General features: G+C 36.1%; 1 protein-coding gene across 1 annotated transcript; it reads left to right on the top strand.

Annotated features, from left to right (window-relative positions):
* Window positions 1–1,893: 1,893 nt before the first annotated feature.
* Window positions 1,894–25,392, top strand: LOC136036039 (H/ACA ribonucleoprotein complex subunit 1-like). The gene is made up of 4 exons (XM_065717969.1): window positions 1,894–2,051; window positions 15,483–15,559; window positions 20,535–20,747; window positions 25,066–25,392. The coding sequence occupies exons 1-4, from the start codon at window positions 2,003–2,005 to the stop codon at window positions 25,351–25,353; spliced, it is 627 nt and encodes a 208-aa protein (XP_065574041.1). The 5' UTR covers window positions 1,894–2,002; the 3' UTR covers window positions 25,354–25,392.
* The last annotated feature ends 208 nt before the right edge of the window (window positions 25,393–25,600 follow it).

Here is a 25,600-nt window from a genome sequence, read left to right as displayed (position 1 = left end):
AAATTATGCTGTCATTTGATTTTTGGTGTTTTTTTACTTTCACTTCTTATGCCAAGTTTAATAAATTTAATATAGAGAATACCTACTAAATCAGTGCCGAAGCTAAACTGAAGTTAGGTACCTAAATGTGGAGATACAAATTAAATTGGTGAACCTCCCATTGATTTGTTTAACACTCAAAATGGGAATATTACACAAAAATTTCTTGTTTTAGGTTTTTCTTTCTCCTATAAAAGTTTTGAAACTTTGTCTAAGACTAAAACAAATAAAAATATAAAAAACAGGTTAGTATTCAAATAAGAAAGTTCCAAATGTTTCTGCTTCACGTCCGGAAGCTTTTATTAATGGAAAAGAAAACTAAACTAAAGTAACAGAGCATAAAAAAAAGGAAAAACAATATGGTCAGCCCTTTTGAAGAATATAGGGTTGACCCCAATCATACCTGTGGCGACCATTTACATCTATATTTCAATGTCCCTTTTCAATTGACTACCACCCGCGCAGCTAACAAACACTTTATCAAAACTTAATATGAATCCGTGTGAAAAGTTGACACGGCGCTGTATCACCACACTTGCGACGAAATCTTTGTTAAAATTTAAGGGCCCAAAATCTATTGTGAGGGAATTTGCCATGCCCTGAAAACCCCGAGAAAGTTAGCTGTCCACTATCGTAGAGTCCGATCTGGGTCTCAAAAACCAGCTTGGCAAGCAGGCAAAAACAAAACATGCTAAATATGGTACAATATCTGGAAAGAATCCAAAAAGCCCAAACCTTGAGTTGTCTTTAAACAGTTTTAGAGGACAAAGAAGGATCACCTAAATCTAACGGAAAAACTACTAAGCAAGGAAACTGATTAAGTTTCAGAGCAACGTTTAAAATTCAGAAAGTGATGTAAAAATTCTTCAAGAGATCCCTGGCCAGTGGAAGAACGGGGCAATGTGACATTCTGGAGGGGGAGTGATTAAGGCATTACTCTAGAATATTGGGTTTCAAAGACTCCAAGATTGAGCAGGATTATACCTAATGCTTAAGCGATAACCCCGAGAACTTATTAAGAGTGCGAAATACCTTTGTGATATTCAAACAGGCAGTAATTAAAATGGTGCACAAATTAAACGTGGAAAGGCACCTAGTCTAAATAGTATTGTTCGAGTAACCTACAGCATGACACTGACTTCCTGTTTGAACGTATCGTTCTTCTGGTCCAGATATGTAATGATTGCAGTATGGTTCCCAGCTAATTATTTGCTGTTTTTCCGTAAAATATCTCCCAAGAAGTGAAAATGAAAATCATTGCACAGTATATAGATCAATCACTGTTTCTAGCATTTTTAATAAAGTCTTCAAGATACTTCTTCCAGAAATTTCTGGAAAATTTGCATTGTACCACCATCAATTTTGATTCTTTTCAAACAGTTTGGATTACAAGTTACACATCTATAAATGAAGTTTTTAAGAAAGCTAATGATAAATCCTACAGAATGGCAACTTCTCTCTTTATTTACAGCGACGATATCCCAGCTGTGTTAAATTCAGTTGTGCAGTCTTAGATGTTCTTGAAATTACTGAAGTTTTGAATCCTCGCGTTGTATCATTTTTGTTTTCCTGATACTCTGCCAGTTTTTTGAAAGTTAACAAGGGATCACCTGAATAGACCACATAGACATGTTTGAGGCCTTTGGCAAAGATTTGTATCAAGGCTAATCATGTTTGATATCTTAATATTAGGAATAACACTGAATATCGCTGAACAGAATAATAAATACAGAAAGAAACGTTTCCAGCCAATGTTTTGTTTTTTCGTTTCAATGGGCAAAACCATGTTTCATTTTTAGCGAGAGTCAGAGTTTATTAGATATTATGTTATACAGCTAGAAACACCGTCTATCTTTCAAATGTTTACAGAAGAGGCAGAAATTTAATTTGCGAAACCACGTGTGGACGTGTGGGAACAAATAATATCTCGAAGTCCTTTGCATTAATAGCCTATTGAGGGAAAATGTCTTTCAGAGGTCGTGGTGGAAGTAGAGGTTTCCGTGGGGGAGGAGGTGAGATTTTCTATACTCTTTACACTTTAAAGCAGTTAGCCTCCAAATGAGCATAGCCATGGCTTCTTTTTTGTAGGCTACTGAAAATGCTTAGTGCCAACCTGCAAGATACTTTAGGGCTGTTACGCCACTAGTTAACCATATAATAGGGACAGATACCAAGGATTCAGATAACCAATTAGACTAGGCTACCACAGTTTTGTCAGTAGCCTAAAATCAGCAATCTATTAGACTAGGCTGCATAGATAGCTTAGTGGATTGCTTCACCATTAAATTTGTCTTACTTTCATTAATATGTATGTCATTAGTTGTAATATTTAAACAGTAGGCTAATTTTAAATACACTTAATGATGGAGATTTATCCTAAGGCCTTTTCTGGCAAACAAATTCTTGATCAACAAGAACAAATTTGGGTCAATGTTGGTATTGCTGGAACAATTTTTTGGGTCATGAAACTATTGTTTATAGATACATTTTGACTTTTTAACATCTTTTCTCTCTAGCAAAACCACTGCAAACTCACTGTTATGGAGTTTTTCCAGCCCAAATATTCTTGTATTTATACATATAGAATTGCAATCTTTTCTGTTTTCATTGATTTTTGATTGAGGGAAGATTATTTATAAAAGAATCAGCCTAAAATAATTCACCTTTGGAATGTACTTAACCTAACCTCTATCTAATATCTATTTTCTATTGTGCATATTATCATCAAATAATGCTCAATCAAGAAAAAAAAGGTTAACTTTGAAAAAGAAAAGAAAAAAAAGATTAAAAAACAGAGGAAATTGACAGAAAAATGACCAACTTTCAGTTTGAAAAACTCCATAACAGTGAGTTTGCAGTATTTTTGCAAGAGAGAAAAGATGTCCAAAAAGTCAAAATGCATCTATTAACAATAGTTTCATGACCCCAAAAAATTGTTCTGGTAATGCCAACATTCACCCAAATTTGGGGCAGTTTACATTACTGATCCACAAATAAGGCCAACATACAAGTCCTTAATAGACCTCAAAGATAATAGGCTACTTTTTTTTCTTATTTTTGGCAGATAAAAAGGATAGAAACAAAAATTCTTACTTCTTTATCTGCATAATAATTAGAGTTAACACATTTCAACTATAGCTCTACTATATATCCCCCCTTGTGTGCCTAATTAGGCTAGGCTAATGTATTTCACATATGTTTTCTGGTTCTGTATTTTCAGCTTATTTTAATCACCTTATTCCAAGTGAGAGCTTAGTATATATATGATTATTTATATTACTGACTTACCAATAAAGTAAATATACCACTGGATTCCTTTTTTTATGCTCTTTACAAATAGAATAATTACTTTATTGCAAATTTAAGTGCTTTTTGACCTAACCTAACCTTATTTTAAATAATTTTGGCACTAAGAAAATGTAGTATTATTGTGTCAAAAACAACCAAGAAAACAGCACTAAGAAAGCATAGTATTATTTTGTGTGAAAATGATGGATAACTCATACTTTAATTGAAAATTCATTATTTTTAAAAACTCAAAAACTGCTTAAATTTGAATTTGCAATAGAAATGATTATAATATTTGTAAAGAGCATAAAAAAGACATCAAGTGGTATGTTCACTTTATTGGTAAGTCATTAATATGAATAGTCATATACTTATTGAGGGCTTTAAAGTGCTCCAGATGGGATACCACCAGATGGCTAATTTGACAATATATATATATATATATATATATATATATATATATATATATATATATATATATATATATATATATATATATATATATATATATATATATATATATATATATATATATATATATATATATATACAAATCTTAAATTAGCCTACTAGCCAACCAGCATTATAAGCCTAGTAGCCCAGCTAGACAAAATGTGACATGTTAAGAGAATATTTCTTACTCCATAATATGCAAAATAATCATAGTTAGATATTCTCCAAGGAGAGAATCTTAATCTTTACTTCTTTCTGGTTTTCCAATTCCCCCTCCAGACGTGTAGTGCTCATGAGTTGGTGACTCCCAGACAAAACTCCACTGCCTCTTCTCCTACTCCCTGTCAAGTTGGTATTTTTCACAGTTGGTTCAATTTATAGGCAAACTTGTTTAAACAAGAGTAACACTGTATTAAGTTGAATTGTGATAAATCAATGCTTTTAGCTTATATAGTTTAGCAAAATAGAATTGTTATCAAATAGGAAGTTTTGACCATTATTTTAACTCTTTTTTGTAACAAAATTAAGAAATTAAAGGTATTATCTTCAAGGGTACATAAATGGCTTAAAATTGAGTCAAAAAGTAGAACAACTATTGTATTCAGGAAGAGTATAGAAAAAGGCATCAAGTCCCAAACTTACCCAGATTTGTTTATCAGCAATTGATGATTACCTTAAATTACAGCTTGTAGCAATCTAAGGTTTTCTCCTTGTAGAGTTCTAGTGTTGATGATTTGAGTTGTATTAAGGATTCTTTAGTGATCATTTACATTGTTCTGATCCATAGCTTCTGAGTTGAGTATACACTCCTTGGAGGATCACTCAGAATCTATTCTCTGTTTGAAGGTGTCCACAGATCCATCAATAACAGTTTTTTCAGATAATTTATTCCAACTGCTGATGATTCTTGAAGAAAAAAATTGAGCATGGACTCTGAATAGGGTTGGATGCTTAACAAGTTTCAACTGGTGACCTCTAGTTCTTGAGTTAGGACCAACACTGGAAAATAATGCTGGAAGTGTATTAGCACTCATTAACTTATAAGTTCAAATGACATCACCTCTATTTCTCCTGAATTCAAGAGTTGGGAGTTTTGGCTTTGCTAGCTCCTGCAGGCCAGATATCACATTGGTGGAATGTCTCTGCACATCTTCCAACACTTTTGTCTTTTTTTAAAATAAGGGGAGGGTAGAGACATTCTAACTTGAAGCTTAGGATGCACAATTCCCTAATATAGAAGACTGATGACTTTAGGGGAAAAGGTAGAAAGAATAAATTAAATCAGCCTCATGGTTGAATTAGCACCAGCTACTTCTTTGCATGAATGCTGAATTATAATTCATTATCAGTTGTGATTCCAAGATCTTACTCAGTATTCAGAGAGGAAAGTGGGTAACCTGAGAAAAACTTAGATCAACAAGGGTTCATTTTGCCAAAGCAAATGACATGGCACTTGACAACATTAGATTTAAGAAGCCAAGCCTCAACCCATTGATCAAGCAGTCCAAGATTATCAAACAGTTCATTGTAATGAACTGTATTAAGGAGCAACCTGGCTCAATAGTAACTGAAACTTTAAAAAACCGAAATTTGATACCAATAGTTACATCAAAAGAATTGTAGTTTGATTCTGATTTTAAATGTATAAGTTTCACCAAGTTTAGTCTTATCCATCAAAAGTTACAAGCTTGAGGAAATTTGCCTTATTTTAGAAAATAGGGGGAAATACCCCCTAAAAGTCATAGAATCTTAACAAAAATCAAACCATCAGATTCAGCATATCAGAGAAGCCTACTGTTGAAGTTTCAAGCTCCTATCTACAAAAACATAGAATTTTGTATTTTTTGCCAGAAGAGATTATGGATTGTTTGTTTGTTTGGATGTTTTATTTTCCAGGGGTGATTGTATCAACCCAGTGGTCCTAGAATGTCATGAGAGGACTCATTCTAATGGAAATTAAAAGCTCTAGTGCCCTTTTTAAGTGACCACAAAAATTGGAGGGTATCTAGGCCCCCTCCCTTGCACATTTTCCCTCAAAGTCACCAGATCATAATTTTGAGATAGCTATTCTGTTCAACATAGTCACAAACCTAATAGCTTAATCCCCCACAGTCCCTGGGGGAGGGACTGCAAGTTACAAACTTTGACTATTGTTTACATATAGTAAAGGTTATTATGAAGTATACAGCCGTTTTTTGGGAGGACCTTTTTGTGTTGGGCTGGGGGTGGGTTGGTTGAGGGGGCTACATGGGAATATCTTCCCATGGTAAAATTTATCATGAGGGAAGAGAATTTCCATGAAGGCGGCACAGGATTTTCAGGTATTATTAAAAAAAAAAAAACAATAAGAAAATAAATAATTCTTTTTTCAACTGGAAGTAATGAGCAGCATTAAAACTTAAAATGAACATAAAATATTACATATATATGGGTGTTTGTCTCTTCCACAATACCTTGCTCTTTACACTAAAGTATTTTTCGTAATTCCAACTACTTATTCTATGGCCTTTGTGATTCAGGGTTATTTTTAAGGATTTGGGACAAAACTCAAGCTCTAGTGCAAAGAACAAGGTCTTGAACCCCTTTCAGATTTGGGGGCAAAACAAATAAATACACAAATATAGAAATTTGTGGACAACTAGGCCATGCAAGTTAATGAAATCCCTCATATGCATAATAAAAATACACAATAAAAAAATTCTTTACATAAGTTAATTTGTAAGGTACACATGTTTATTACTAACAAAAACGTTTGTTAGAAAAAATAAAAAATCTACTTGCATTTTTAAGTAACCAAAATTGGAGGGCAACAAGGCCTCCTCCCCCGCCCTTTTCTGTATCAAAATCATCTGATCAAAGCTATGAGAAAGCCATTTAGCAAAAAAAAAAAATCAATATGCAAATTTTGTTTTAATTATTCATGTATGTTGAGCCAAAATCAAAACATGCATTAATTCTAAAATGTTCAGGAATGAAATAAAAAAAACAAGTTTTTTTTTTAACTACAAGTAAGGAGTAACACTAAAACTTAAAACGAACAGAAATTATTCTGTATATGAAAGGGGTTGTCCCCTCCTCAATGTCTACCTCTTTATGCAAAAGTTTTTTTTTTATTGTTTTAAAAAGAAGAGTTGTGAAAACTTTAGCATGAACAAACTTTAGCGTGAAGAGCTAGGCATTGAGGAGGGGACAACCCCTTTTATATACAGAATAAATTTTGTTCGTTTTAGGTTTTAATGTTGGTCTTTACTTGCAGTTTAAAAAAAACTTGTTTTTTTTATTTAATTTTGTACAAGGTCATGATCTTCATAGGACAAATCAACAATAGTTTTTGCTAAATAATAAATTGTTATTATTGAGGAAAGAAATAGCAATATTTTCTAAATCACTCGAACATAGTTTTATTATTTTCAGTTGAACTCATGTTTACTCTTGTAATTTCTGCTGTTTATAAATCTTTTCATTTCTGAATTTCCATAATTCTAATCAATTTTGAATTATTCCATAGAATACAACAAGATTTCTTCACTGCCCTTTAGAGGGAGAAGGTATAGGTAATTCAAAAGAAAGTACCTTATCATGTCTATTTCAGGTAAGAGAGCTAGTTGACAATATGTACAAAACCTTTATGACAAATTAATTGTTATTTTCTCTTTTAAATTGTAAAAACAAAAAAATCACCCATGATATCCAACCTTGAAATTTTCTGCTTAGATTCCTCCAACAAAATTGATAAATAACAATTTTAATTGTAAGTAATTTTTTCAGACACATTGTTGAACAAGAAAACCTATGTTGGTCTCTAGAGCACAATTCTTGATCAATAATGTCTTGCCAGAACAGATTGTTGATCAACAATGTTGCCAGAAAAGGCCTTTAGACTAAGAGGGTCACTTTTAGATACCTAATTTTATGTTCATAGATATGATTTTGTTTTTGTAATTGACAGTTCAACCCAACCCTCTGATTGTCTTATGCAAGACCAACAAAACTAACCAAAAAACATAGAATTTTCACTTCAATATGCAGCAAGTATCAATGAATTATATGTTTCCTTGTTTTTTTCCTAGTTTTATATGTTTTGAATCAATTTCCATCAATTATTATGTTACTTTTCAAACATAACCTAGGGCTATCAATGGTCAAATTGCTTCAAAGTCTTTAATATACTAGGCTAACTAGAAATTAGACAGGTTCACCATTAAATATGTCTAAATTTTTCAATAAGAATGTGATTAGCTTATCAGCCATTGATAAACTATTAGCTAATCCCAACTAATTAAACGTATGTATATCCTGTCCTGCATTAGGAGCCTATTGTGCATGTTTAGGAAAAAGACATTTTAATCTAGACGTTTGTCCAAGTGCCTGGGATTTTACACTGTAAGCAAAACTAAGATTAAAAGTGATGAAATTCTTACTTTTTAATACAAGAAGTCTAAATTAATTTCAAGAACATGTTTCTTCCTGTTATCATCCACATTCTGAAATAATCAAATTCTACTCATTCATTTTTTTTTCTGCTCTTGAGCTTTTGTATCAGTAAATTTGAAAAAAGGTAATTTAACAGTGAAGTATTATTTGCCATCTACACCTGAAAAATAAACATACTTTAATTTGATCCTTGGTTTTTGGCTGGTGTGTCATCCTTAAGCTGAGTATGATTGTCAGAGTATGAAGTCAAGCTGTTTCTAATCAAAAGTGGTGCAATTTTTCTTGATACCCAATACTTTTTTAAAACATCAGGCATATTTCAGTCATTTCATATCAGTGTTAACTGAAATGTTTGGCACTTCCTTCTCTGTAGTTTTGATGGGACAGAATTGACCTGATCAATTTGTTCCACTGTTGATAATGTGGACTGGGCTGATTTCTTCAAGCTTAGTCATTACTCAGCCACTTAATAAAACTTGTGTAAACTGTATCAGCTGCAAGTGTACAAGATAATAGGTCAATGCAGCTTTATTAAATAAGAAACAAGCTTAGACATAGTTTACCTGGTACCATAGTTTCTTTACAAATTGTGCAAACATTTAAGAGTGCTTTTGTTGAAACTGAGTTCTATGAAAAACAGTTTATGTAATACAGTTAGTTATACAGTTGTTTTTGCTGAAGGACATGTTTGTTGTGTGTTTTGCAGTGTTACTGTTGATCTGTTATTTCTTGTATTTGTATTGTGACAAGCCAATGGCTCTTTCCTGTTTTGAATAAAATAGAATAAATAAAATGAAAAATAAGATTCAACTAAATAGCCTACCATGTAGGTGTCTGTTTTGCCATATTCTGGGATACTGGAACACATTGGTTTGCTGCATTTGCTCTTTATTTTGGGTAAGAGCATCAGAGGTCAGGTTTATAAAAATTTGCCAAATTCTTCACTGTATCATGAATGTGATCAGCATTATCAAATGTGTAACAGGCTTTACAACAGTCAGACATAACGGTTGTAGGCTAATGGGACATATCCATTCTTTCATTCAAATCCAGAAGTATCTCTGCTGACCACTCTAGCATAGGAACATTGAAACAATATTTTGGTTATTGCTCAATTCCCCTTGAAACCCACTACAGGGCTCAAAATTTGTCCCTTTTTTGGTTAAAGTCCCTTCCAGGACCCTTTTTATGCAGAAAGTCCCTATTTGGGAACATGGTATATTTGTAAATAAATCTGGCCATGCTAGTCTCTTGACTACATCATTGTAGTTAAGAAAAAAATGCAATAAAACAATGGGGATTTCATCTATGGTCAAAGTGTATATTAACTGTTGTAAACATTGGAAGCTTATAACAGCTCAAAATTGGCCTTTATTATGTGTGGGATAGATGAGTGGTATTGTACTGTTCAAGGATAGAGAGGAACATTGAGGCTATATGGTAGGGGGATGAACTGGTCATATTGAGGTAATGTTCAAGGATAGATAATTTTTTTAGCTTTATAAAATGAACCATGCCAGTATTAATTTGTTCAAATTGACTTACATTCCAATCGTACAAATTATATGTTCTTTCCCTGAGGGTGTTTGATAAACTAATAGCAGGTCCATTGACGAACAGTGGACCAAATTCAAGGGTGTTTTGCTGAAAGCTCAGGATGCCCACACAAAGACCAGTTTCAAACCAAAACCTAGATCCCTCCCCTACATGACAAAAGACATCAAAAGAGAAATAAACAGGAAAAAGAGGTCATGGAAAAAGTTCAGGCAGTCAGGAGACCTGCAGCAACACACAAAATTCACCAAGGCACGAAACAAGCTGAGAAACCTCACCAGAAAACTCTACGAAAATCTGGAGTCTAATCTTGCCAAAGAATGTAAGACAAATCCTAAAAAATTCTGGAATTATGTCTCTAGCAAGAACCACTCCCGTCGAACTATCTCCAGACTGGTGAAACCCTGTGGCACTACCGTAACCAACATAACTGATGTAGCAAACGAACTAAATAGGCACTTTGCTTCAGTTTTCACTTGTGAACCGGAAGGCCCCCTGCCAAACTGCCCGGGCTATGAAGCCCCCACAACGATGGAGCAAGTCAGCATCAACCCCTCCAACATCCTCAAACGGCTTCAAAATCTTGACACAAATAAATCGGCTGGACCAGATCACTTGCACCCAAGACTGCTGAAGGAACTGGCAACCATCATCGCAGGACCACTGTCTGACCTATTCCAAAAGTCTATTAATGCCAAATCTGTCCCATCTGATTGGAAAACTGCTTTTGTGACCCCAATATTCAAAAAAGGCAGCAGACTTAAAGCAGAAAACTACAGACCTATAAGTCTCACATCAGTAGTCGCAAAAATCCTTGAAAGAGTGGTCAATGATGCAATACTGGAACATCTGAAAGTCAACAATATCCTATCCCCTAATCAGCATGGGTTTCAACCAGGAAAGTCAGTTGAAACAAACTTACTGGAAACATATGACATCATTACAGATTTGCTTGATAAAGGATTGCCAGTGGACCTAGTTTTACTAGACTTTGCTAAGGCCTTTGATAAAGTCCCACACAAAAGGCTAAGAGAAAAGCTTACTGCTGCCCAGTTACACCCCAACCTGGTTGATTGGCTTATGGACTTCCTGTCAGGACGAACCCAGAGTGTCAGGCTATTTGGTGTTGGAGGTGAAAAGGTCTTCTCCGAGCCCTGTGATGTCATCAGTGGAGTACTGCAGGGAACTGTTCTTGGTCCTACACTGTTCAACATCTACATCAACGATATATTCAGCGAGGTGGAAAACAACTTGTCTCTCTATGCTGACGACTCAAAGCTATTTGGAGCAGTGAATGTAAAATCCCTGCAAACAGATGTCCAGAAAATCCAGCTGTGGGCAGACAAATGGCTCTTATCGTTTAATATAAGCAAGTGCAGCACGCTACACTTTGGATCCTCAAACCCATGCGCCCAATACCATATGCATGAACATGCCTCCAGCTCCGATTCACCCATCAAGACCAGCACAGAGGAACGCGACCTTGGGGTCATCGTTGACAGCCTTCTCAAGTTCCATGCCAACACCATCAAGAGCGTGTCCCAGGCCAACACAAACTTAGGTCTGATCAAAAGAACAGTTACCAGCAGATCCCCACTAGTTTTCCTGAAACTTTACAAGGCACTAGTCAGACCCGTTTTGGATTTTGGCATGTGCGCTGCCTTCCCAACATACAAAGGAGATGTCAGGCTAATTGAGGGAGTCCAGAGGAGAGCAACCAAGGCCATCACAAACCTTGGAGACAAACCTTATCAAGATCGTTTACGGGCTCTCAACCTCCCTACCCTCGTGTACAGGCGCAACCGTAGCGACATGATGATGACCCGCAAATTGCTGAACTCATCATATGCCAAGATCCTGCCCATCCACCCAGGCCCCCCACAGTGCACCAGAGGACACTCAAAGAAGCTGTTCAAGCAGTCAGTCAGAACCAGGGCCAGAAAAAGTTTCTTCACCAACAGAGTCGTCAACCCCTGGAATGAACTGTGCGAAGCAACAGTCTCAGCCCCCACCCCCGAAGCATTCAAGAAGGCACTGGATAAAGAGTGGGCCACGAAAGACTGGAAGTATGAGTGGGACATTCCGTCTTGCTCATACCTGCTATGAGACATCACTGATTCAACTCAGGAGCATTCAACAGATCTACAGATCTTGATTTGCTCCGAAGTGCAAATTAAGGTAATTAAGGTTGAGTAAGAAGATTACCATGAGTAGAATATTCAGATGGCAAAAACTTTAATGTTTTTCGTGTTGTGTTTGGACCTACTTGTCTTTCAAGTCTCCCAAGTATATTTAGGAAAGGCAATTGGCAACAGCAAATATTATGGCTCCTGGTTAAATAAAGAAGACAGGAGTGTTTCAAAGTAAAACAAATGATACTGGATTGGTGATGTGTTTTTTTTTAGTACAAAATATGCAGGAACAATCTTAGCTGCTGCAAAGACAAAAAAGCTACATTTTAGAGGGCGCTTTTGGTATTCTTTAAGAGATCAAGTTGTGAGTCGCCATCTAGTTATATATTTCATGGGATGTGCAACTGGTGAGAAAATTGTAAAATAAGCTGATGTCATGTATCTGGAGTAGGAATTTATCTCTTGAAAAACTCATTAAGATAGGCAGCAATGTTACTAATATCAAACAATTTATTTAAAGGAAACAGAGAAAAGTTTACAAAACTTTATACCCCCACAAAGGTTCTTTGACCTGTGAGAATGGGAGACTAAACATAACATAAAAAAATAGCACTAAAATCAAACAGAAGGAGAAGAAGTAAAAGAAAAGAAAAAATAATCAAACAACAACATTGAAAAACACCATGCCAATCAAAATCAATGAATTAAACAAATTGAAAAGGAAAGATAGAGGAGAAAAGAGAAAAGAAGAGAGAACCAAATTCTCTAGGTATAAAGGGTGGTTTGTTAGCTCTTTTTAAATTGTCTATTAGAATGACGTAGCCGAGTTTTAACTGGTAGGGAATTCTATAGAGAGGCACCACAAAAAACTGGATTAAAGGCTGATCTTAGAGTTTTATGAATGAAAATATCCATGTCATTTCTGAGAGAAAAAGAAACACAAGGCTCATTTCATAGTTTTGAATTTAAAGATATAATGGTTTGAAGAAGTTAGGGAGGAGTTCATGAAAATACTTAAAAATTAAATAAGAGGAAAGAAGAATGTATTTGGATTGACCATCCAGTAAATTAATGCTGAGCTGGCCTGTCACCTCAGACGCTAATTTAATTGCTTTGTTATATATTTTGAAAACTGGGAAGGTGAAAGAAGAGAATGTTGATAGCCATACTGTTTAGCAGTAGTGCAAATCAGGTTGAATGAGAGAGTGAAAGAGGATCTTTATTATTGAACCAGGGAAAAAAAACGAGAAAGCTTCAAGAGAACTCCTAGGCATCTAGAGAGCTTAAGTTTCACAAGAACACAGTGATGCTTGAAAGTAAGATTTTTGTCCAATAAAATATCCGGGAATCTAACATGTCTATCAGTAGGACAAGTTATATCACCATAAGTGGTAGAAATAGTTAGAACCAAAGGACAAGAAGTACCTGATCTGAAAAAAAAATAAGTAGACTAGATTTAGGGCGATTTAGGGCAAGGCAATGTGCATCAAACCAGCCAAAAGCTTTGTCTAGGACAGAATACATTTTCATGGTGAAGGGAATACTCCTTAATTTTTGAACACCCAAGAGTACTATCATCTGTAATTGCAAATAGCACTGGGTATTGAGCCGCCTCACTAAGTGGAACAAAATTTTGATAAAATATACTACAAAAACTTCGTTTAGTTTGTTCAGTTACAGCAATGAAAAGATCATTGATGAATATAAGAAAAAAAATAGGTCCTAGAATAGACCCATGAAAGACACCAAAATCAATATGGAATTGATCTCGAAGCATAAGGTCAATAGTGATAAACCTTATCAATGATAATAAATTATCAATGATAACATTGGTTTCAAACCAATGATAGCTATTTCTCGGTATCCCTATGTGTTCCGCCTTGTAGAGTAGGATAATATGTGATACACTGTCAAACACTTTTCCAACATCAAGGAAAATTGCAGCTGGGATTCTACCCCTGCGTCGTGAATGAACTTCACCAAGGCCATGCAAGTATGTTCTTTTGAGTGTTTAGGGCGAAAATCAAAATGATTGTAATGGAATTTTTTTATGCAGAAACAACATAAGGCTAGAATAAAGACATTTTTTTGAATTTTACTAAATGCTGGTAAAGGAAAATTGGTCAATAATTAGAAGGATCATCTTTAGAGCCACCCTTACAGAGAACAACTAATCCGGCAGATTTTAGGGAACTAGTAAAAGTTCTATTCAAAAATGATAAGTTCATAAGAATGATGAGAGGAGATAAAATAGAGGGTAATATAAACTTCAAAGCCTTGGCAGGAATTTGGCAAGGTCTTCAATAGAATGCTCCTATTAGCTCAGAGACAATGCTCTCGACTTCAAACTCTAAAACAGGATTCAAAGCCATCAATTTTTGACTAGAAGGACTGAGGTACTTTTTATAGTCAATGGTAGAAAAAGCATTAATAAAAATATCTTCAGAAATTGATTTCTCTATAGATGCAAAGTAAGAGCAAAATTCAGCCAGTATGACCTGGCTGTTATTGTCTCTTTAGAAATTAATGTATTTGGCAAGCTATTTTTTTTGTAATTGGGATGAAGGACTGCATTCATAAGTTGCCAGATTTTTCTCATATTAAACAAAAAAACAAGTCTTTAAATGAAAGTAAGGAGCGAGATTAAAACTTAAAACGAACAGAAATTACTCCGTATATGAAAGGGGCTTTTCCTCCTCAACGCCCCGCTCTTTACGCTAAAGTTTCTCTTAACTCTTTCTCTTAGCTCTACATTTTAAAACAGTTAAAAATTTTAGCGTAAAGAGCGGGCCGTTGAGGAGGAAAAGTCCCTTTCATATACGGAGTAATTTCTGTTCGTTTTAAGTTTTAATCTCGCTCCTTACTTTCATTAAAAAAAAACTTGTTTTTTTTGTTTAATTTCTGGACGTTTTTGGATTAATGCATGTTTTTATCTTGGCTCTCCACACATAAATAATTAAAACGAAATTTGCACATTAATTTTTTGGGGCTAAATGGCTTTTTCATAGTTTTAATCAGAAGATTTTCAGAAAAAAGGAGCGAGGGAGGAGGCCTAGTTGCCCTCCAATTTTTGATTACTTAAAAAGGCGACTATTACTTTTAATTTTTTACGAACGTTTTCATAGGTAAAAAATATACGTAACTTACTACGAATCAAGAGTCGATGCTGAATGGAGTGACGTTGAGTGGAAATATGATTGGGAAGCCCATGAGTCTTCAATTCGTCTTTAATTCTTCATGGAGCCTATAAAGAGGAAATCCTTAGATTGCTCCAAGCTGCAATTTAAGGTAATGAAGATTTTAACATAATCACTTGCAAGAACGCCAAGACTGCTTCGGCTGCTATTGTCTGTGGTCTACCCAACCTGTACCCAACAAGCTAAAACCAGTGTTAGACCAGCCAATTGCTTCCTAATCTCGGTTAAAAAAGCATCTTGAGGTTTCAGAAAGGTGAAAGTTGGATTAAACAGTTTCTGTGTAAGCATTAGGACATCGATTTACAGTGAGATCAAGATAAATTTATTTTTTTCTATACCTGATGCATGATTTTCAGTTTGCCTTTAGAATTTTCTTCTGTTTCAGGAAGAGGAGGTGGAGGTAGGGGATTCAGAGGTGGCGGTGGTTATGGAGGAGGCTATGACCAGGGACCTCCAGAAACAGTAAGTAAATAATTTTTTCAATCATATTTTTCTTTTAGTTGGCAATAATGTGTGGTATTGTTTTACCCTTTCTGAACTTAAAAATAACGATTTCAGGGCTTGGAATTAGTCCCTAAAAGTCCTAAAGCTAAGTCCCTTCTTATGCAGAAAGTCCCTTAACTCCCCCAAAAGTCCCTAAAATTCTCTATTTGGGAGCATAGTATATTTGAAAACTTAAGCTTGATATATTTGAAAGACCTACTTGAGATAATATAGCTTCTCCACAAATCTGGTTGTATTGGTCTCTTGGTTACATTGTTGCAGTTCAGAAAGAAGCAACAAAACTGTGGGATCTTTTGTCTGTCGCCAAAGTGTCTATTAACTGTTGCAAACATTGGCTGCTAATAACAGCACATAATTGATTTATATGTTGGGTGTGATAGATGGGTCAAATTGCCATACCATTCAAGGATAGAGAGTAACATTGGCTCATAAAGTGGGTGGGACGGATTGGTCAGATCATGTAACGTTTAAGGGTAGATGATTTCCTGTAGCTACATAAAATGAACCATACCAGTATGAATTCGTTTGAATTGACTTGTATTCCAATGATACAAATTTAAATGCTTTTCCTCTAAACGCTACTTAATAAACTAAAAGTAGGTTGAATGAGAAGAGATAAGTACCATGAGTTGAATATACAGATAACAAAAATCTTGTACTCAGTGTTTTTCCTCCTGTGTTTGAACCTACTTGTTTTTCATGTCTTCCGAGTTTATTTAGGAAAGGCATTGGGAAACTACAAGTTTTGTCACTTTAAACTAAAGGTGACATGAGTGGCAGCAAGATAAACGAATGGTGTAGGATTGGTGATGATGAGTTTGCCTTTTAATGCAAAATATGTAGGAAAAACTTTAACTGATGCAAAGGCTTTTACACCTTGAATCAGCTCGCTTTGTTGGATACGTAAAAGAAACAGGTTGCAATCCATTTCAATCCGTTACAGTTACGATTGTGTGGATCTGCTAGGCAACAGTCCTAATCAGAAGAACCCTCAGCTACCGTTGGAGGTAAAACTTCCGAGATATTTTGTGGCAAAGATGCTGCGTACAAAGTAGAAATCATCTAGGCAGTCAACTCCTTGCAATGTTTGATGGTTTGTGTGACAGAATGATTGATGTCTTTGAAGTCATGTTCCCTGGTAAGCTACCGCCTGGGATGTTCATGGGTGTGAAGAAAGCTATGTACTTGATAACTGATGCACTTCACCCATACTGTAAACAGAATCTTATTATGAAGGACATGGATGAAGCTCACTTTGTTCTTGAATGCAAGGAAACTACAAAGAGTGAAGGAAAAAAGCTACAGATTGTTGAGATCAAGCTGTGAGCTGCCATCTGATGACGTATTTCATGGGACAAGCAACTGGTGAGGGCATTATGAAAAAGATGATGTCATGCATTGGGAGCAAGAATTTACCTTTTGAAAGACTATTAATGATAGGCAGTGATGGACCTAATGTCAATAAATATGGTTCCAAATGAATGCATTGAAGAAGAAAAAATCTTCAGTGGAACTTGCGAACATTGGAGCGTATAACGTCCGTGTTGTCCACAACGCATTCATGAAAGGGCTCTAGGAATTTGGAGAGGATTCATCCAACTTTGTTGTCATCTGAGGGCATTCTTTGCTTGACTGGTTTTCAAGATGTGAGGATTTCTTAAAATGCCTGAAAAAGAAAGGTGTCCCATACAATAGTTTTATTCAGCACATCTTAACAAGATGACTGAAGCTGGGTCCTGCTATTTGCCGAGTGTTTGATCAGTGGCCGGCACTCTTAAAGTATTTTTTGCATTACCTGACATAATTCTAAAGACTTGTTGGCTCTGATTGGGTTGGCTTGGTCAAAATACTAAGACTGTGTGGAGAGCAAGGCATAAGAACAAGCTTCTGACAGAAGCGTCCGAAACCAAGAATAGGAAAGGGTGCTAAGCCTAGTTGACGTCCCTAGCAAAAAAAGAGATAGAGAGACTTGAGGAATTATGGCAAGAAAAGGGGGCCTCTGAAAGGCAAAAACCAGCAATTATCGATACCCTCTTGAAAAAGGCCTTTGATCGCTTAAAGATAGTGGTGACCAAATGATTCCGTGGATATCGCCTTGCCAATTCTATACTATAGAGTGCCATGAAAACGTTAGAAGGTGAAAAAACGAAATAAATGATAAAAAGCGGACTGAAAAGGACATACAAACAAGGAAGTGGGACCTGCTAAGGAAGTTTACCAACCTCACAAAAAAGCCAAGTGAATAGGTTAGCTTGCAAGCTGAAGACCTCTGGGTTGTTTTTAAATTGTTCTAGTCTTGAAGTTGCTTTCTTGTCTTTTAAATAAACACAGCTGAAAGTTTTAACAAATAAAAAAACAAAGATAACGCACCGATCTCCATGGAAAATAAGTTCCTTCCAAAGCTCATGGATATGATGATTCTTTGGGTGACTTGGCCACAGTTTCTGTTTCATGAGCAAAGGAATCTTTTGACCATGAATGGCATTCAAAATTCCTTCCCATTTGGGTCCCTATTAGTCCCTTTTTGAAAACAAACTAACAAATGACCGTGGATTGTCAGTTAAATTGACACATACTGATTTTTCTTCGTTAAGGTTTTGAGAATTTTACATTTATGAAAGTAAGAAAGGTGAAAACTTCTCAAATGTATTTTGTTTTCAGTAAAGCGCAAATTTTGTTCTGGTCTTGAGTTGGCATAGGGGTTATCAGCCCTACTCATGTGAATTATTGCTCATTTTGAGTTTGACTCGGCTATTTATTGTAATTCTGTTCGTTTTGGGTTTCATTTATTCGTTATGGTGATTTGTGGTAGTTTTACGCCCCCAGTTTTATGCCTCCAGGGCATAACTCACAACCCTTGCCCTGAGGGTTGTGGAAGGTTTTATTGGATGTGTTTGGGGAAATAGTCGGCGCAGGGGGGGGGTGTTTGCCCTCCAATCACTTTCGACTTTTGAAACGGGCACTGCCTCTTTCAATTTCCAATCGAATGAGCTGTTTTGGAAATTACTTCGATAACAAATGGCTATCTCAAACTTTCTATCAGATACATTTCGGGAAAATGTGAGGTGTTTGTGTGTGTGTGTGGGAGGATTATCCACCCTCTGATCCATTAAAATCTTAAAAAGGGCACTAGAACTTCTAATCACCTATCCAATGAGCCCCCTCCAAAGTTTACACGATCACCCTCTCTATATATAGGCCTGCCTTGTATGCCCCCAGGGTATAACTATAACCCTTGCCTTAAGGCCTCTGGGGAGGTCGCTATCCTCAAAGACGTACTTTCAGGACCTTTTAATTTCGTGGAACAAAATGGCTATCTAAAAATTTGGATTGAATGGGTTTCGGGAAATGGTGGGTGTGGGAGGGGTATTAGTTGCACTCCAATCACTTTTGACTATTAAAAAGCGCACCAGCCCTTTCAATTTCAAATCGAATTAGCCTTTTTTCGAAATTCCTACGACAACAAATGGTCATCTCAAAATTTCTATCAGATGGTCTTTGGGAAAACACGAGGTGTGTGTGTGTGAGGGGGTTATCTACGCTCTCATCATCCTGAACCTCTAAAAGGGCACTAAAATTTCTGATTAGCAATCCAGTGAGCCTCCTCTGAAGTTCATACGATCCCCCTTCCTATATAAACCATAAATGCCCCCAGGGCATAAATTACAACCCTTGCCCTGAAGACTGTGGTTAGGTTGTTATGTTCAAGTACATAATTTCCGGATATTTCAACCACTTTGAACAAAATGGCTATCTCAAAATTTTCATTGAATGTGTTTGGGGAAATGGTGGGCATTGGGAGGGGGGTTTGTTGCCCTCCAATCACTTTCGACTGTTAAAAAGGGCACTAGCCGTTTCAGTTTCCAATTGAATACGCCTTTTTCGAAGTTCTACGACAAATCTTTCGATACGAAGAGCCCTGGTCTGAGACAAAAAAAAAACAAAAACAAACGGAATACACTGTGCCCACATCGCTCTTTACTTAGGCAGCGCCATTGCAATCCCTATTATTCAGATCTATCCATTTACCGAACTAATTTTTTTAATTTTGGCATGCATAGTTTTTGGATTAAAATCCTTTGGAATTTTTTTTATCAAAATCGTCGAAAAAAAGACAATTTTCCTATTTTTATGCACGTTTAAATACTTCCTTTCTTTATCCTTACCAAAGAAAAAGTATTGGCAGTACCATAATTATGGGTTGGTTAGTGGATAGATTTGATATTAATGAATTTAATGAGATAAATATATTGCTTTTTGGCACAAGTTAAGGCTGTATGTTAGTCACAAAATCACTTGCTTCAGAGGGGACATTTGCCTTTTATGACGTTTTTGGTTTCACCTGTTTACATCTTTATTTTCAGATTTTTCTTTTTAAGGTTGATAACCCAGCAAAGTGTCGGCTTGTTAAACGATTTGGTCTGAATAACTGATTGATAAAGCCATTGTTTTAGTTATGGTGTTACTTTCTTTGTTCGGGGAGATAAGGAGATGATATAAGCCCTTTTTTGTTGCTTTCATTGTTGACATTCCCAGCAGTGTCCTTCGTTCACCGCCTAAACATTTATTAAGCATTTTCTCCGTTTTTAAAATTGTAAAACGCTAAAATTAAGTTAATATTTTTTCTAGGGATTTAAAGTGACCACGGTAGGTTGAGGGTTATTTTTTTCAGAAAAATAATCATATTGTTAATAACTTTGAAAATACATTGTAAGAATATCCTCTGAAAATAGGAAATTTGCATGTGTCTCAAAATAAGTCAGTAATTCATTTTGAGTTCTTAATGTAACCGATATATTTGTCTACAATCATTAAAATTAAAAAAAATTTCTGATATGTTTGAAAGCCAAAACATTTAATCTATCATGCAGCTCATTTGTTTTTGCACCTCTTTTGTAACAAAATTTTGAATGATGTCTCCCTTCTTTTTTAGGTTGTGCCTATGGGTCACTTCTTGCATCCCTGCGAGAATGACATAGTTGTCAAATGCACAATTGAAGACGTACCTTATTTCAATGCACCTATATTCCTAGAAAACAAACAGCAGGTTGGAAAGGTAGATGAAATTTTTGGAACGCTTAGAGATTATTATGTGTCAGTTAAATTGAGTGAAGATGTCAAAGCCAAGTCTTTCAAAGACGAAAAGGTTGGTTCCATTAATTTCTTTTATTATGCTTGAATACTTATATTGTAGATACTGTTGGGGGGGGGGGCGAAAAGAGGCTACTCTATTCAAAACTTTTAAAATGGGGCTGAAACTGGTATAACTGGCATTCAACGGCAATCTACCTAAAGTGATTGAATTGTATTTTATTTTTTCTCTTATCAACCACCACCGCCGCCATCCACCATCGCCATCACCGCCATCAAAGATTTTGGTCACGCTGTTCTCGGGTCCTCTTCAAGCCAGCTTCTGAGGCTTGAAAGGGGCTCCCCCTCTTTGCCATTTTGGGTTTTAATGAAATGATATTCTTGACTGCAGGTTTGAAAAAAAGCTAAATGCTATTTACACTTTTTGTCATCAATGTAGGAACTATTGGAGATCAAAGGGATCAGAGTGGGGCCTAACAGAGTACTTAAGGCCGTCTATAAGTATTTATTAATATATAAAACATGGGGAAGCTTAATTTGAACAAAATTCCGTATCTCAATAAGACTAGTTTAGTTTGCTGTAAGCACCAAACCAAACATTTATCCAATAAACGAATGAAATAATGCTGGGATTGATGCCAATGCTTGATCCTTTAGTATCCATCAACCTTCCGTATCCTTTGCGAAGTCCTGTCTAAGAAGACTAACATCCCTAAATGACTGGATTGGGGGACTTAAGTTTATGCTCCTTCAACATAAATGGGAGTAAAGATAAGGACCACAAAATTAACCAGAAAATGTCAGACTAGGATATTTATTTCTTCCAGAGCATCTTCTCCCTGCTGTCAGTTTCAATTCGCTGCAAAGGAGCAGTTCGGATTTTGTGTTCACTACCAACGCACGGCGCACCAGAGGGAAATCCTCTGCTGATCTAGCTTCCATCATTAGGTAAAGTTTGTCGGATCTGTCGCCTTCCCTCTATAAATCTAACGACAATTTCATTGCAATAAAAATCGCAGATTGTGTGCTCCTCAATGTATACTTGCCATGGGACCAAAAACGGATTGTTTCCCTCAGTCGATTTTCCTGTGCGTGCTCCTCTGTGAAGAATCTTGTCACAGACATAGAAAAGTGTGGTTACGAATGTCCTTTTATTGGTGATTCCAGCTGTGTTGTGCTTAACCAGTCCACATTTACTGACCTAGTCTTAAATTCCCTCCCAAATAATTATCGAATCGTGGAAAAAGACCTTAATTACAGTTACATTCGTAAAAGTGGGGCTTTATCTAATATTGATCATTGTATTTGCTCTACTGCTATATCTTGTTCCACAGTGTGCGTAGATGAAGATGAACACGATTTACAACCACTTGCCCCGAGCCATTACCCTTTCTGTGAATCAAACTAGCCGTAATTTGGTAGGCACAAGTGCAGAGAAGTGGTATTACAAAAGGGATTCGTTGACTGTTAATAATTTTTTATGTATTACTACTGTATCTGAACTCCTTGCTAATGTCCGTTTCCCATTTTATCTGCTTTGTGCTGGTGCTTTCTCATCTCTAGCTCGTTTGAATTTGAGTGTCTATTGTTACTGTATCATTGAATGCTTAGAACGTGCTGAAGAAGTTGATGTGCCTCTAATATGAGTGCGGTCTAATACCCGTAGTTGTATCTAGAAGGAAGATCCTGAATTAAAATCTGTCAAGAACCGTGCTAAATTGTGGCTGTGGATTTGGATCGCCTGCGGCCGACCAAAGAGGGGACATGTGTTTGATTTAAAACAAAGGTCTAAGCTGCATTTTAAACGGTATTTACACAGTGTTCGCTATAACGGCTCTGACAACAAAAACATGTTACTCCTGTTTCCCTTGTGGCTGTTCTAAATGGTGTAAAGCAGCTTAAATCAAAAACGTGGAGTCTGATGGTATTTGTGTAGATCACTTGAATTTAGAGTCAGTTGCTGCTTTGATTTCACATTTAAAATTATTTTTCCAGATATCTTCGTCATCTTCCCTTATTCCAGATTCATTTTTATGCGGAACTGTCACTTCTTTCTTGAAACGCAGAAAAACCCCTTGAATTATAATTTTTTTTAGACCAATTACAGTTGCCTACAATCTAAGTAAGGTATTTGAATATATTCTTCTGCAACATATCAATACAAACTGTGAGCTTGATGTGAGTCAGTCCGGATTCAAATCACGTACTGGCTGTCAACATGCTCATCGCGCACTAGCTATTCTATTACAGGATGCTCAGACCAGCGGTCATGAACTTGAAATTTGTACATTTGTCTTAGCTAAGACATTTGATTCTGTTTGCCATGCCCAGCTTTGGCATTCTCTCGTTGTATCAGAAGTTAATTTGTCAATTATGCTATTACTCCGTTTTTGGGATGGTTATTCTTATGTTGGACTGAAGATTCAGTCACGTGTTTTTGGAAATATCCCTATTAGGTCAGGCGTTCATCAAGCTGGAGTTTTATCCCCATATCTATTCAAAATGTGAATTAATCATGTATTAACTAATATCAAATCGACCTGTTTTCAAGACTACACCAATATCTCCTACGTTGCTTACGCAGATGATATATTGTTGATTAGCAAAACAAGATCAGGCCTAGTCCACTCAGTTGATCTTGTTTCTCGTCTTTTTTCTAATATCGGTTTCACCCTGAATGTTGATAAATGTGAGTACCTGGTATTCCAGGTACTCACATTTCGGTGAGTATTAGTACTCACAGAACTTCTGTGAGTATTCCAGGTACTCACATTTCTGTGAGATTCATAAAATCACCAGCTAGAGTTTTTGCACTGCTGTGTGGATCTTCTTCAGTTCGATGTGCAAATGTTATTAAGTGGCTTGCTATCCATATTTGCAGTACGCTCTCTAGGCTCCGTGTAAAAGCTCCTGTCAACATTAAACAAAAGCTTCAGATAGGCTACGGGAAAGTCGTCGCTAATCGTGGTCGTTGCTCACGACGAGCACTCGCCCATCTTTATAGTAAACAAATACAAAGTAGAGACAGTAGGGAAAATCTTTTCAAGACAGTGGAAATCAGTTCTGTGGATATTTCGGCCCTATGTCCAAGGGCCGTAGTTTCTCTCTTGTTCTTGTATTGTGCTGAAGACGGCCCTTGGACATAGGGCCGAAATATCCACAGAACTGATTTCCACTGTCTTGAAAAGATTTTCCCTATTGTCTCTACTTTGTATTTGTTTGTTATGGAAAGGCAGTGTGGTCTTCGTCGCTATTTTCATCTTTATAGTACATTTTGTGACCGCTCCGTTTTATTTATGTCTGGTATTTATCCACTGCTCTAGAAGAAGCAACTAAAATCAATTCGAGTGATGTACTTTCGGTACCTGAAGTACCAACTTTATTTGCCTCGTTCTTACTGTAATCGTGCCATTGTTAGTTAATACGGTGCTACGGATATTACTGAGTCATTTGAAAGATTAAATACTGTTTCAGCTGATAATGCTGTTTTTTCTCTTGGTTGTTTCCACCCGTTAATTAGATTGTTTTTCCGTTAGTGATTGTGCATTATATTTTTGTATATAGAAGTTTCTTTTTTCCTAGTACTCCGCTTGTGTTTGTTGTTTTGTAGCGGGTTAAAAACAAATTATTATTGTTATTTTTAAAGGGAAATGACGACTCAGGTACTTCTCAAAGAGTGAACACTCATCTAAGAGTGAAAATTAAAACTGAAACATCAATTAAACGCTCTATGCGCCAGCCAAGGCTCTCGAGGATCTATATCCCTTACCTTTTTAATATTGAATTAATTTTCTTAATAAATATAATTGAATTTCATAAATCATACTATTTTACTAATTATTATTTTTGTTAAACCTATCTTTACAATGGTAGGAACCTTTTACATTTAAATTTCAATTTTTATTCGTTGCATGATTAGTGATTATTCTTCAAGTTGAAGTAGTTTAGCAACTATTTTAACATTTTAAGGACCTAGTATCAAAGCTAGAGGAATCGGATTATTTTTTGGGGGGAGGGGGTATGGAGTTCCAAGTGGATATTTGCTGGTAGACGGATGATGGATGAACTGTGTGATTTGCATCTTGGCATAACTGATGATTCAATTTAAATTCTTTACATAATTTGGAAACCCATTGCATTTAATTTTTTTTTGAATTTCCAATTTGTTTTCCCTGGTGAAAATCATTCTTCTTAGATTATTCTTTGGATTTCCTAATACCTTTTGGAAGTCTGTTTTTTTTCAATATTTTTTGTCGGTTCAAGTTTTCAAATAAACTAATGCGTTTGTTCTTTATTTTTGTCAGTTCTCTGTTTTCTTTTTCCATTTCCATTTTGCTGTAATCAATCTATTAATAATGTTGTTCTTTTTTTAGTTTTACATCGACCCAGCCAAGCTGTTACCTCTTCAAAGATTCCTCCCTAGTGCTGGTGGTCGTGTGGCAAAACGTGGAGGTGGGAGAGGTGGTCCTGGAGGAAGAGGAGGCAGAGGTGGATTTGGAGGAAGAGGAGGATTCGGTGGAAGAGGGGGATCTAGTGGTAGAGGTGGATTTGGTGGAAGAGGCGGTGGCGGATTTGGTGGAAGAGGTGGTGGTGGGTTTGGTGGAAGAGGTGGTGGTGGCCGCGGTGGTTTTAGCCGAGGTGGATTCAGAGGAGGACGATAGAATTGTTTTGTTATACCTCGAAATAAATTTTTACCAGAGCTCAGGGTTTTACTTCTAGTTTTTACGTTCTGAGAAGGAGCAATATATAGTATGAATTATAATATCAGGTATGAATAGGCCAACTTTATAGTAAATTAGATGCAAAAAGTTACTTGTTCTATCAAATATGTCAGTAGATCTGGATTCCAGCTAGTATTTGAAACTCATAGATTCGTGGAAATTATTGGAAATTATTATTGTTTGACAA

The sequence above is a fragment of the Artemia franciscana genome, chromosome 15 (assembly GCF_032884065.1).
Source record: "Artemia franciscana chromosome 15, ASM3288406v1, whole genome shotgun sequence".
Lineage (NCBI taxonomy): Eukaryota > Metazoa > Arthropoda > Branchiopoda > Anostraca > Artemiidae > Artemia > Artemia franciscana.
The sequence above is the reverse complement of the archived record's forward strand: the minus strand, read 5'-3'. Positions and strand labels throughout refer to the sequence as shown.

Excerpts from the sequence above, each read along its gene's own strand:
- LOC136036039 (XM_065717969.1), top strand. The coding sequence starts at position 2,003 with ATGTCTTTCAGAGGTCGTGGTGGAAGTAGAGGTTTCCGTGGGGGAGGA. Across the intron at positions 2,052-15,482 it reads AGGTTTCCGTGGGGGAGGAG|GAAGAGGAGGTGGAGGTAGG; the intron begins GTGAGATTTTCT and ends CTTCTGTTTCAG. Across the intron at positions 15,560-20,534 it reads ACCAGGGACCTCCAGAAACA|GTTGTGCCTATGGGTCACTT; the intron begins GTAAGTAAATAA and ends CTTCTTTTTTAG.